The 13,012-nt window shown below is 46.4% G+C and overlaps 1 protein-coding gene across 1 annotated transcript in view; it reads right to left on the minus strand.

The window, feature by feature from the left end:
* ARHGEF10L (Rho guanine nucleotide exchange factor 10 like) overlaps window positions 1-13,012 on the minus strand; it is a 219,623-nt gene that overhangs the window by 95,146 nt on the left and 111,465 nt on the right. The window contains 5 exon segments of the mRNA XM_020972563.1: window positions 1,059-1,192; window positions 1,195-1,237; window positions 2,639-2,716; window positions 5,753-5,859; window positions 12,264-12,372. Coding sequence (XP_020828222.1) covers window positions 1,059-1,192; window positions 1,195-1,237; window positions 2,639-2,716; window positions 5,753-5,859; window positions 12,264-12,372 — 471 coding nt within the window.

A 13,012-nucleotide genomic window follows, 5' to 3' on the forward strand; every position in this document is an offset into this window, starting at 1 on the left:
GTCTAACACTCTCCCCCTTACCCTACAATTTCCTCTCCTTCTCACATGAGCCCCTGAGATTAGTGACGTAATATGTAGAAGAGAGATGACCCAAATTACAGGGACAGTGTCCTCAGTGTGAAGGCAGAAGGCCTGGCAGTGACTGGAATGTGGAACCACAGCTTCCTTAGCACCAGGAAGCCATGTCCCACATTTGCTGTGTGACTCTGCATGCATCATGGAATGCTCTGGACCTGAGTCTCCTGGTCTAGAAAATAGAAATAATGCTCCTTACCCAGGCCTTGGCCCTGGACTGCTGTTTCACAGGAAACAATTTTCTAAGTGCTATAGCAAGGGGCTACAATGGAAAAGAGCGAACCACCAAGGTCTAGTGTGTGCCCAGTACTCCAATACATTCTGTGTGCCACCATGGTGGGGCACAGCAAGGCAGAAATGAGAACGATTCTGGACGCCTCCACCCCCACGTCTGAGCCTCTCACACATGGAACAGGAGTAGCTCGGGGAAGTTTTGTAGGATCACAGAATGTCAGAACTGGGAGGGCCCCAGAAAACAGAATGTCAGAGCTGGGAGGGAGCTTAGAATATAACATGTCAGAGCTGGGAGGGCCCTTAGAACACAGGATGTCAGAGCTGGGAGGGCCCTTAGAGCACAGAATGTCAGAGCTGGGAGGGCCCTTAGAACACAGATGTCAGAGCTAGGAGGGCCCTTAGAACACAAAATGTCAGAGCTGGAAAAGGCCTTAGAACATGTTGTCAGATGAGGGCAATAATAATAACTTAAAGTGCTATATAAATATTGGTAATATAATGTTAAATATAACAAAATTTGATATATTCATATATAATTTTATTTTTATTCATACATACATATAAATAACCTCCAACTCAGCCCCCTGCTACCCAATCAGATTAAATTCCCTCTCAGGTCCATCTGGCTCAGAGGTTACCTCCCAAAACAGGCTGCACCTTCTCTTTTCATGGAGGGAGAAGAGGTGAAGCCCTGGCAAGAAGAGAGATAGAAAGGGAGAGGGGGATCCTGCAGCCCAGTGCCCACTGACCGAAGCCACAAAGAGGTCTCCAATTTTCTCCGTCGCATCCCACTCAGCTACTCGGGACGATAGAGCAATCTGAAACATGGAGTGGCACTGCAGAATTTCCTTAAGGCGAAAGAAGACCACCTGGCACTTGCGGCACTCAGCACCTTGGGCTCCATCTCCATTAATGGATTTCTGTAATCCTGTCAGAGGATGGTGGTAGTTAGAACAAGGTCCCTTTGCCCATAGAAGAACCAGGCCCAGATCTCACATACGGGGCACCCACTCCTTTGCTGGACCAGGGGCTGGCTCTTATGTCTAAATGGAAGTGTTTCTGCCTTCCGCTTCAACCCACCAACCTCACAGCATCTGGACACATTAACTACATATTCCGAGAGCAGAGGATTTCTTAGACTGGACAAATGAGGCAGGACGCCATCATGAACAGAATTAAGGAGGATTGGTGTTCAAGTCCTGGCTTTCTGACGCTCAGAAAATTACCAAACCTTTCAATGCCCCAAATGACTCTCTAAGACTAAAATTACACAATAGTAGCTGACCTACAGTGCTAGGAGTTCCCTTTATCAGGGGGATCACAGATCCATTCAGTTCTACACACACCCCCAATGAAAAAATAGGGAAGACAGTCTCAGACTTCAGTCTGATGGAGCAAACACTGTCCCTCCCATCATAGAGGCCTCAGACTTATGGGAGGGAGGGTCTCTAGCTTCCTAGAATCTCCAGTCTGATGGGAGATACATAGTCTCTGTCCTCAGGGAGCTCCCAGTCTGTTAGGAGAGGCAAAAAAAAAATGGTGTATAGCAAAGGGAACAGATTGGCTCTGAGTGAGGGGGTGGGGAAGGGGAAAGAATATCTGGATGGCTAAGAAAGTGAGGGGGTTAATAATGAAAAATAAGACATTAAGTGATGAGAATATCCAGAGCCATAAGGGACCCAGGTTATCTCATGCAACCCCTTCATTTTGCAGAGGAGGAGACTGAACCTCTAAAAGACTAAAGGACTTGCCCCAGTTCATGCACATAGTAAAGAGCAAAACTAGGATTAGAACCCAGGTCCTCTGATTTCAAATCCATGGCTCTTTCCTTTAGACCATGCTGCTTCCTAATTATGAAGGGAGTGGAGGACCCTTAGACCACATGGAGAGAAGAATCCTTAAGCCAGAGCTGAGACAAAGGGTGCCTGGTTATCAGTAGTGGTGGGAGAGTCAGCCTTCCCAAAAACAATGTGTCTCTGTAGAACTTCTTGGATGCCATATACCTTGGCGATCTGCCATCTTCATGATGGCTCCAACTCTGGCCTCTTCCACTAAGTCTTCACATGTCCCACAAGGCCCCCAAATTCCTAGCCAACTGCAACTGGGTGTGACTTATAAAAAGGTTTTTTTCTCTGTGTACATGACCCAAGGCCAAGCATGGGGCTTTGTTCATCATACAGTCCCTTCAAAAATGTTCAATTGAATTGCAACAGTCAAAAGATCCCCATGGAGACTTGTTGGGTCTTCAGCCCTGGTTTTCCAGCAGGAGAGGAGCAGGAACTCCCTCCAGTTCCCCAGAAGTCTCCTAGAGACTCTCTCCTTGGTGTACCTGAAGGATCCGTTTCAGGGACTCCACATAGCTCCCCTCACTCTGCACAATGGAGCGTAAGATGTGACGTCTCACCACCTATGAGGGCCAAAGGAAAAACCAGTGAGTCAATCTGTCCCTCATAGCCAGCCCCTGCCTAGTCCTATCCTAGGGGACAAAAAGCCAAGCGCCCTGAGCTCTGGGAGCTCTTAATTCAAGAATAGAGACATCCCTTCCTCCTCCAGCTTCTTCTCTGAAGATCTATTCTGGCCAAGCTAACCAGTCCTTTCCCTAGCAAGTCCCAAATCACCTTCACATACCCAGATGGCATAAACACAGACAGATTCTATGGACAAGGATTCAGAGGAAGGAAGGCAATACCTTCTTTTTTTTGGGGGGGGGCTAGGCAATAGGGTTAAGTGACTTGCCCAGGGTCACACAGCTAGTAAGTGTCAAGTGCCTGAGGCCGGATTTGAACTCAAATCCTCCTGACTCCAGGGCCGGAGTTCTATCCACTGCACCACCTCAATGTTCTGAGTTAATACTTAATACTTTCTAGGCTTCCTTTGCAACAATGACCCGGGTCAATGGGCATCTGTGCAAGGTCAACAGGTTCTATGATGATAACTTACATTTTAGATTGTTTTACTGTTTACAAAATGCTTTACATAGAAAGAAACTGGGCTGGTTCTCTTTGGCCCCAAATGAGAGAACCAGAACTAATGGGGGAAGAGGGGAATTACAAAGAGGACAACTGAGACCAGATATCAAGAAAATCTGGAGCTGTCCAACACTGGAATGGATGGTTGGAGAGGTGGTGGAGTTGCCGATGATCATTTGTATATGGTGGAGGAGCAGGGGAGTGGGGAAGGGGTTGTAGCTAGAACCACAAAGGATCTAGATCATTTATCTAATCCCTTCATTTCACAGAAAATTCCCACTGTATCCTTACAGGGGATACAAGGGGATTCTTCTAGGAAGACAAGTTGACCTAGATCATCAAGGCCCCTCTTAAATCTCACATTCTGTGAGTCTATCATTTGTAATTTATCTCACTTCATGTCCTCCCACTCTCCCCACACACACATACCCCACTCCTGTAAGATATGTAAGTTAGTGTAGATATTATCATTATCTTTTTTTATTTTTTATTATCATAACCATTTTTTTCAATTACGGAAAGTAAGCCTTCTCTTTTGCCTATACCTGAGGCTTTTCAATGGCACTCAAGGACTCTGCAGAACCCCACCAGAGATGATCTGGAACAAATAGTCATCAGCCTATAGGCAGGTCATTTTCTCTCAAATTTCCATGTAGTTAAAGGGTTCTGTAGCCCGCGGCCTCACTATGTTCTCCCTAGAAGTTACTAGCAGCGCCCCTCGATTCACAATGATCTTATTCTCAGATTTAGAATATACCATATTTAGTTATACTGGAATATATATGGTATATTAGAATTATCAATATTAGGTATGTTAGAATATAGTATATTTGTTCAGTTTACTACATAGCTCCTTGGAGAGAGTGATTGATTACTGCTGGGCACAGAAGATGCTAGGATGCTGGGAGGGAAGGGAATAAGCATTTATATAATGCCTACAGCGTGTCTTTAGGAGGAAGTGCTGGCCAGCCCCAGGAAAAGAACGTTGCACCAAGAGTCAGGAGACCAGGGTCCTAGAACCCATCTCTGCCACCAACTAATTACCTTTCGGACCTCAGATGGGCCTCTTCTCTCTGGGCCTCCATTTCCTCATCTATAAAATGAGGAGCTGGAAATATTTGATATATATAGATATAGATATAGATATATATAGATATATAGATATATAGATATTTCCTCTAAGGTCCATTCCTGTTCCAATATTTGATATTCCATATTCTAATATTTAGTATTTCAAGGTCCCTTCCAGCTCCAACATTCTATGTTCCCATGTATCCCATGAACCTCTAAGATTCCATGTTCTGAGGATCCTGCCAGCTACAACATTCTATGTTCCCATGTATCCCACACCCCTCTAACATTCTAAGTCCTAAGGATCCTTCCAGCTATGACATTCCATTTGTATATCTTACGGCTCTGACATTATAGCTTACCCCTTCCCCTCCCATTTTGAATTTTCACGGTGTTTTCTTCCCTAGAAACTCACACTACTTTGTATTAGTGTTCTCTGGTCCCCACCACTAAGACAGAATAACCATTCCTCCTTCCCATTCACAAATGAGAAAGCCTCAGAGAGATTTCATCACTCGCCTGAGGTCACAAAGAAAATCAGGAACAGACGTGCAAACAGATTCTAAGAGGCAGCCGTGGTAGGACAAAGAGAGTACCAGCTTTGGGGGCCTGAAGACCAGAGTTTGAATCTTGGCTTTGCTGCTTACTAGCTGTGTGACCCTGGGGAAGTCACTTCCCCCTCCGGTCCTCCACCTTCCTCATTACATGCTTTACAAGGTCGCTGAGTTAAATGCTTTTTAAGGTTTAAAGCACCATAGGAATGGCAGTAATTGCTCCCGATCTCTCTGTCTGCTTTTTATTGTCATTACTGGTCTAGCCAGTATAGGTTGGTCCGTTCATTATGCTACATAGCTCCTTGGGAGGGTGACTGATCAGTGTTGGGCAGAGAGGATGCTGGAAGGGGAAGGGAATAAGCATTTATGTGGTACCTACCAAGTTCCAGGCACTGTTCTAAGTACCTCACAAATATTGTCTCATTTGATCCTCACAACAATCCTGGGAGGTAGAGTGCTGTCATTATCCCCATTTTACAGTTGAAAAAACTGAGGCAAACAGAAATTAAGCCCAGGGTCACATAGCTAGTAAATATCTGAGGCTGGATTTATACTCAGGTCTGCCTGATTCTAGGCCCAGTACTCTCTCTACTGGATTACCTAACTGCTGGGGGGGGCACCCACATTTGCAGAGTCGATTTCTATAAGCTCTGCTGTGGTCAGAAATGGTTCCATTCCCCACCCCGCCCCAACCACATAGAGCTGTCAGAAATAGCCCCTGGCCATCTCCCTCCTTAAGTCAAGAAGCTCATTTAGACACAAGTAAGGAACTAGGAACCTTCCCTGCTCATGCTGGTTTCCTTCCCCATCCCACCCCCACTCCATGTATCCACCCACTCCCCAACAGACCTGTTGAGGGCTGAGGCCATCGGGCATGGGACCCAGTTCCGGAGCTGGGTGCTTGATATCTGAAACAGTGACTTCCAGGAACCCCATGTCCTCCTCCTCTGAATCACCTGGAAAAACAAACCAGAAACTGAATCTTCAGGTGGAGGCTCAAGGATGGATCAGCCCTCTCCCCGACCTGGGGCCAGGACCAGGACTCAGATATTCCTATGTGATGGCCCAAGGCTGTGAAGCTGTTCAGTAAGGATATAACCTTTCCCCACCTCCACCTCACCCTCAATTCTGGAGAACCATTATGTCCTCTGAAATTAAGGGGTCAATAAAACCCCTCCACTGTGAACTCCGTGAGAGCAGGATCTGTCTCTCACCTCCTTTTATACCCCTCATGCTTAGAACAGTGCCTGGCCTTTAGTAGGTGCTTAATAAAAAGTTGATTGATTGATTGATAAAATTTATGACCCATACATTTGTTTTCTGAGATGAGTCCTTTGGGATATCAAAGGAATATCAATGACTCTGGGGATACAGTTCAGGCAAGTCTGCTGACCAGAATCAAGGAACCTTAGCTTAATGAGGCACCAGGAGATGAGAAAGGAGGGCAGCTAGGTGGCACAGTGGATAGAGCACTGGCCCTGGAGTCAGGAGGACCTGAGTTCAAATCCAGTCTCAGACCAGACAGTTGACACTTACTAGCTGTGTGACCCTGGTCAAGTCACTTTTAACCCCATTTGCCTTGCCAGAAAAAAAAAATGGGTAGATGGGAAAGAGCTCTGAGCTTGGAGTCAATGAATACAGCTTCCTTTATGGCTGTAGAGCCATAATCCTATAAACTGGTAATCCAAGTAAACTGGAGAATACTGTTGATTGAGACATCTACACAGAGGAAGGGCTCTGCCTCCCAGGATCTCACACAATGCTCTGCCTATAGTAGGTGCTTAAGAAATGCTTCTTGGAGCTTGGCCCCAAAGAAGAGTTATAATAATGTAGCTATAACAATAAAGTACTGGATGATAGGACTATATATGGATATTTAAATTATGTTAAATGAAATAAATGTTTCTATTTCTGCAAAAAAAAAATATAGTTCCCTCAACTCCTTTGCAGAAGTGGGGAGCCTATGGGTGGGGAATGTTGCATACCTGGTCAGATTTTTTTCAATGTATTAATTGATTTTGCTGATTTTTTTCTGTGTTTTTTTTTCTTTTTAATTCTTTGTTATATGAGAAAGCTTTCTAGGAGAGGGGAAGGGAGGGATACAGCGGCCATTTAGGTGATATAAAAACAAAAGATGTCAATAAAATTTATTTTTTAAATGCTTATTGGCTAGGTGACCCTGAGCAAATCACTTAAAATATCAGAGCCCTAGGCAACTCTTTATAATTTGCAAATTAGCTGCTGCTCTGAATTGGTGGAGAGAGTTTCCCTACCAGGACTTCCCTGCCTGACATAATCAAAGTCTAGATGCCCCCCTCCCCCCCAAAAAAAAACCAAAACATCAAGGAGCAGAAATTAACTAGACTTCCCCTTCTGAATTGTACCATGAGGTTTGGTCATCTCTCATAGAGGGGGGATCAGTGGACTTACATCTGGAAAGAACCTTAAAGATCATGCAATCATCTACTTCAGGCCTCCATTTTACAGAGAAAGAAACTCAAGAGCAGAGAGGCGGTGATTTGTCCAAGGTCATACAGGTAATAACTGACAGAGGGTCTCCTGACTCCAAACCCAGTACGTCCCATACCGGGTACGTGCAGGCAAGCAGGAGGGAGGAAGATGCCGCAGAAAGAAAGGAGAAGCCTCTGGTCTAGTCCAGATCAGGACTCAGTGGCAGGGCTGTTGGAAGAGAGGGGAGAGGAAATGGACAGAATCCCTGGCATGGCCCCTAGAACACGGCTAAGTGTGGAGGTGGTACGAGTCCACCAGCCATTTTCCCCCGTCCCACCACTGCCTCCCTAGCATCAGCTCAGAGCAGCCCAGCCTGACCCTCTTTGTCCCCACCGCCCTAGAACTAAAAATAGTTTTCTTCTGAGTGCCAAAACTGGGAAAAGAAAATGCCTGTTGTGAAGAAATGTGGGCGGGTTTGTTTTCTTTCAAAGGAGAAAAGTAGAAGAGCCCAAAGAATCCTGATGATCTGAGACATGGGCGCAGAAGAGGGTAAAGAGGGCAGGGTTGGGGTGCAAGCAACAGAGAAGAAGAGTTAAGCAGCAGGGCTGCGGGACCCTTGTTTAGGGGCCTTTCCAAGCCCTAAGCCCAACAGGAGAGAAAAAAGCCACATCGTAGGATTGCTTCTGAACACAAGAGCTGGCTGTGGGCAGACAGGAAGTAGGGGTCACCACGATGCCAGGGGGCTGAAAGAGAGGCCAGCAGACAGAGCAAGACAACCTCACTGAGGAAGGGACGTCCCTTACCTGAAAAGGAGACTGAGGAGGAAGAGGAGGAGGGGCATCGGATGACAGTGTGGGACTGGCAAAGGCTGTCCCGCTTCACCCACATTGTGCCCCCGGCATTGCCCCGGGCCCACCGGAGCCGTCTGCCAGTAAGCTTCCTCTTCCCTCCTCCTCCACCACCACCGAGGGTTTCCATTCTCAGCTGGTGATTTGAGCTAGGGCTATTAATAACGCCTCTAGAGGGAGGGTCATTTTACCAAAGGCTTTGGATGAACTCTGGAGGTGGGGGGAGACTGGGAGATAGAGGAGGAGAAGTAGGAGGAGGAGGGGAGGAGGAGAAGAAAGAGGAGGAGTGGAGAGGGAGGGGGAGGAGGAAGGTGGGAGGAGGAGGAGGAGAGGGAAGAAGCGGGGAGGAGGAGGAGGAAAAAAGGAGGAGGGGGAGGAGGAAAGGGAGGTGGGGGGGAGGGGAAGAGGAGGGCTCACCAGCATGGGGGTGGCAAGGATGATATCTATAGAACTAGCTTGCTACAGTTATGCTCAGCTGACCAATCTTTCTACTTTCCCTAATTTCGAGATCACTCCCTGGCTGGGTTGACCTCCCTTGCTCAGTAAAAGCCACCGATCCCTGAAAGAAGAAATCTTGTTGGGGCTAGGAAGGTACGCCAGGTCTTGGGTTTCTGCTTCTTGGCTAATAAGGGCCAGTGTATCTCAAGAAGGGCTGATGCCCTAGTACCATTGTGGACCCAGATGCTGGGCTGGGGACAGAGTGAAGGAAACTGGCTTTACCTGCTGCCTTCCAACTCTAGGAAGAAGGTAATTTCTGTCTTTCTGTCGCACATGCCAGTAACTGTCAGCCAATGAAGAGAAAATGCAGTTTATGGAAAGGCAGTGAGTGTGTTGAAGGAGAAAAGAGGCTAAAATTTATAATTATCAAGGTATGGGTCCATGGCCCAGTTCCAACTCTTAACAGTGACCTTAAAAGTGACCGTAAGCAAGTCACTTTCCTTTTCTGGGCCTCAGTTTCCTTATCTGATCAATAGCAATGCTTGTCCTAACAACTTCACAAGAGCATTGTGGAAAAAGTACTTTGTAAGCCTTAAAAGAATTCTAGAAATATGAATTCTCTTATTTTAGAAATCTTAAAGCCCCTTTGCCTCTCTGAACCTCAGTTTCCTCATCGATAAAATGTCTTGTGGTAGGAGCAACATGTACTGAGGACCCTATAAAGTAGGCTAATTTTCCCCCCACAAGGCAATGAAAACTGCCTTTACCAGAGCTCCAACCACAGATGTAGCTATCTGGATATTTAGGTCCCTCGTGTGAGGAGTCTGGGATCCCTTAGGCATGACAAACGCTTGACAGACCAGGACCAATTCAAATGCAATCAATCAGTAAGCACTATTAAGTGTCTACTATATGCCAGGCACTGTGCTAAGCTCGGGGGATACAAAAAGAGGCAAAAGACAGTCCCTGCCCTCAAGGAGCTTACAATCTAATGGGTTTCAGGGAAGCTACATTCAGTGACTCGATGCTCTATTCTCCACAAATACCTTTTCTATGTTATCATTAATTCAACCTCCTTTGGCTAAAGGTCAGATGATCTCTATGTGTCCCATTTCATGCCAGTCCTGAGCATAAACCACCAGATGGGCCTGACTCAGGCCTGGCTGAGAATGTGTGGGTAATAACACTTAGCCTGTGGACTTTTACAGGGATGTTGTCCCCAAAAGAGCTTTGTAAGTAAGCCTTAGACACTCTAGAAATTTAGGTGATGACAATTAAAGGATAATTAAATCAAGAAGAAAGGTCCACATGCCCTCCTTAGAAGGGGGAGAAGGGTCCCTTGAGATCCCCTAGGGTTTTCTGGGAGAAGAGGATGAAACAGCAATGAAGAATGGGCATGATAAAAATCATGGGCCCATAGACAGCTTGAAGGGACTAATTAGAGGGCATCGAACCCAACCCCCTCATTTTACAAAAGAGGAAACTGAGGCCCACAGAGGTGATGTGACTTGCCCAAAGTCATACAGCTAGAAAGTGGCAGAGCTCAGATGCTAATTCGGGATCTGGGATTCCAAACCTGGTGTTCTTTCAAAGTCCTCTGCTGCCTGACTTTCAAAGGGAAAGGAACTTGGTGGTTTTTCTTGAGGAAGAAAGAGCTGTGCTTGTGAAAAGGAGGAGAAATCAGGAAGCTGAGATGAAAGGGGGTGATGAAACTAAGTCCTCAGCTGAAAAAGCCCATGGGTGTGTATCCCCAGACCGCCTTTGAAGAATGCCTCTTCCCTCACTCTGGGTGAGGCTCACATCCCCTCACGGCCCCCGCTGCCGGGCTCTGGCCAAAGGCAGAAAGAAGCTGGTTTCTAACAACATTCTGAACCCACAGAAACAAACAAGGCGAGGGGACAGAGAATAGGGCCAGCATCCCCACAGGTGGCCGCAGGACGAGGGTCCCAGCTGAGTCACAGGAGCAGAAGTCCTCAGTCACAAGCATTAAGAGGGCAGGACCTGAGGAAGGAGGCAGACGGCCAGGACTGGCACCAGTGGGGAGGGTGCAAGGAGGGAAAACGGGCAGAGGAAGAACTCTTTGGAGTCAGATGACCTGGGTTCAGATCCTGGCTTTGCACACTCATTGGGGCAAATCGCTTAACCCATCTGAGCCTGAGCATCCTCTTTCATAAAATAAGGGAAGTGGAGGCCTCTGAAGCCCCTTCTGGCCCTGATTCTAGGATCTGATGACCCTGGGGAAAAGGCAACATCCTCTACCCCAACCAGAGCAGCCTAGACACAGAGCTACCCTAAGAGAGGCAGCTAGGTGATGCAGTGGGTACAGCATTGGGCCTGTAGCCAGGAAGACCCTAGTTCAAATCCAGCCTCAGACCCTTACTAGCTGGGTGACCCTGGGCAAGTCACTTCACCCTCATTTGCCTCAGTTTCCTCATTTATAAAATGTAGATACTAATAGCACCTACCTCCCAGGGCTGTTGTGAGGATCAAATGAGATAATAATTGTAAGTGCCTGGCACAATGCCTGGCATATAGTAGGTAGTATATAAATGGTAGCTATTATGATTATGATTGTGATGATTCAACTCTGGCCTCAGACACGAGCTGTATGACCCTGAGCAAGTCACTTAACCTTTAGTTGGCTCAGCTTTGTCATCTATAAAATGGAGATCATAAAATCACCTACCTCCCAGGGTTGTGGAAAAGATTGAACAAGAGCATAATTGTAAAGCACTTAGCACAGTGGCTGGCACATAACAGGTAGTGTATAAACAGTAGCTATTATTATGATAAGTCCCAGCAGGAGCATCGGCTACAGTGGCACTGTGATACCCCCAATTCTCCTCACCAGTCTGCCTCCAGTTCCCCACACAAAACACTAAATCTTCTACCTCTATGGGCTGTCCCATAGCACCTCTATCTCTTCATATTCCTAGGCCTCTTCAAAATTCAACTCGAGGACTACATCGGACATGGGGCCTATTCTGATCACCAGAGTTCTTGTTGTATCTCCTCATGGGAAAGAAATATCTTGGCATTTCCTCTTTGTATATTTTATTTTTATTTATTTGTACATATGGTGCTTCCACTCAATAGAATGGAAGCTCCTTGAGGGTAGGATTTGTTTCATTTTTATCTTCATATCCCTGGCATCCAAGTCAGCACAATGCTTGGCACAAAGATCCAGAGCTTGAAGGAGCCTCAAGGGGCATTTAGCAAGACCCCCTCGGATGAGGCCTCAAGAGACTGTGACTTGTCCAAGGTCACATAGGTGGCAACATCTGGGCTGGGATTTGAACCAAGGTCCTTGGACCTCTGACTGGGTGCTCTTTCCACATGTAACACATCATACTAGATATATACCCAACTGAACGAATGAACAAGTGAACATGTGTCCTATGCTTACATAGGGCATAGAAAGTGATAGCCCAGATTCTTATAGTCCTTGCAGTCTAGCAAAGAGAAAAGAAGCCAATACTATGAGACCTCACCTTATTAAAAGAGAAGTACACAGCAAAGGGTCCTGAGAGGGTCAGAGGGGAAGGCTGAGAGCAAAAGGACCTCATCAGGGAAGGCTTTCTGGAAGAGGGGGCCCTGGAGCTGAGTTTTGAAGGATGTCGTACCTAGGACTTCTTTCCTGTGCAGGAAGGAGACTTTGCGCATGACTGCCATCCTGGTCTTTTCCAGCCCATCCTTGGTCCCACTCTTGGCAGCCTTCATGAGCTGGGTCATCTAATGGAAGAAAAGGGGAAAAGCTTGTCAGAAGCAGAGAGCAGGGCATCCTTCTGCCTTTGACCTCATGTTTCTAGCCCAAGACACTCCCCATCTCCTGGGCTCACTCTGGGCTGTGGGCAGCACCATCTCAGCCTGGACAGCGCCTTCCATGGAGCATACGCCCATTGAATATTTGCTGAATCAAACTGAACACAAAATGGGGCTCCTAGCCACATCTGCGTCCTCCTCCATTTTTGTTTCCTTCTTACTGAGAGATGATCTGTAAGGTCATAAATGAATGAGACCAGTGTGGGAGGCAGTATGATACAGTAGAAATATTAACAATAAATCATTTTAAAGGTTTGCAAAACAATTTATAGCTAGCATTTGTATACTGTTTTGAGGTTTGCAAAGTTCTTTACAAATGTTATCTCATCTGAGACTCACAACCACACTGGGACAAAGGTGATATTATTATCCCCATTTTATAGTTGATGAAACTGAGGCAGACAAAAGTTCAGTAATTTGTCCAGAGTCACACAGCTTATAAGAGTCTGAGCAGGATTTGAACTCAGCTCTTCCTGATTCCAGGTCTAGTGCCCTAATCACAACTACCATCTAACTACTTGGTGTTTTTCCCCCTTCAATATGTCATCTC

The sequence above is a fragment of the Phascolarctos cinereus genome, unplaced genomic scaffold (genome assembly GCF_003287225.1).
Source record: "Phascolarctos cinereus isolate Bilbo 61053 unplaced genomic scaffold, phaCin_HiC Scaffold_726;HRSCAF=1367, whole genome shotgun sequence".
Lineage (NCBI taxonomy): Eukaryota > Metazoa > Chordata > Mammalia > Diprotodontia > Phascolarctidae > Phascolarctos > Phascolarctos cinereus.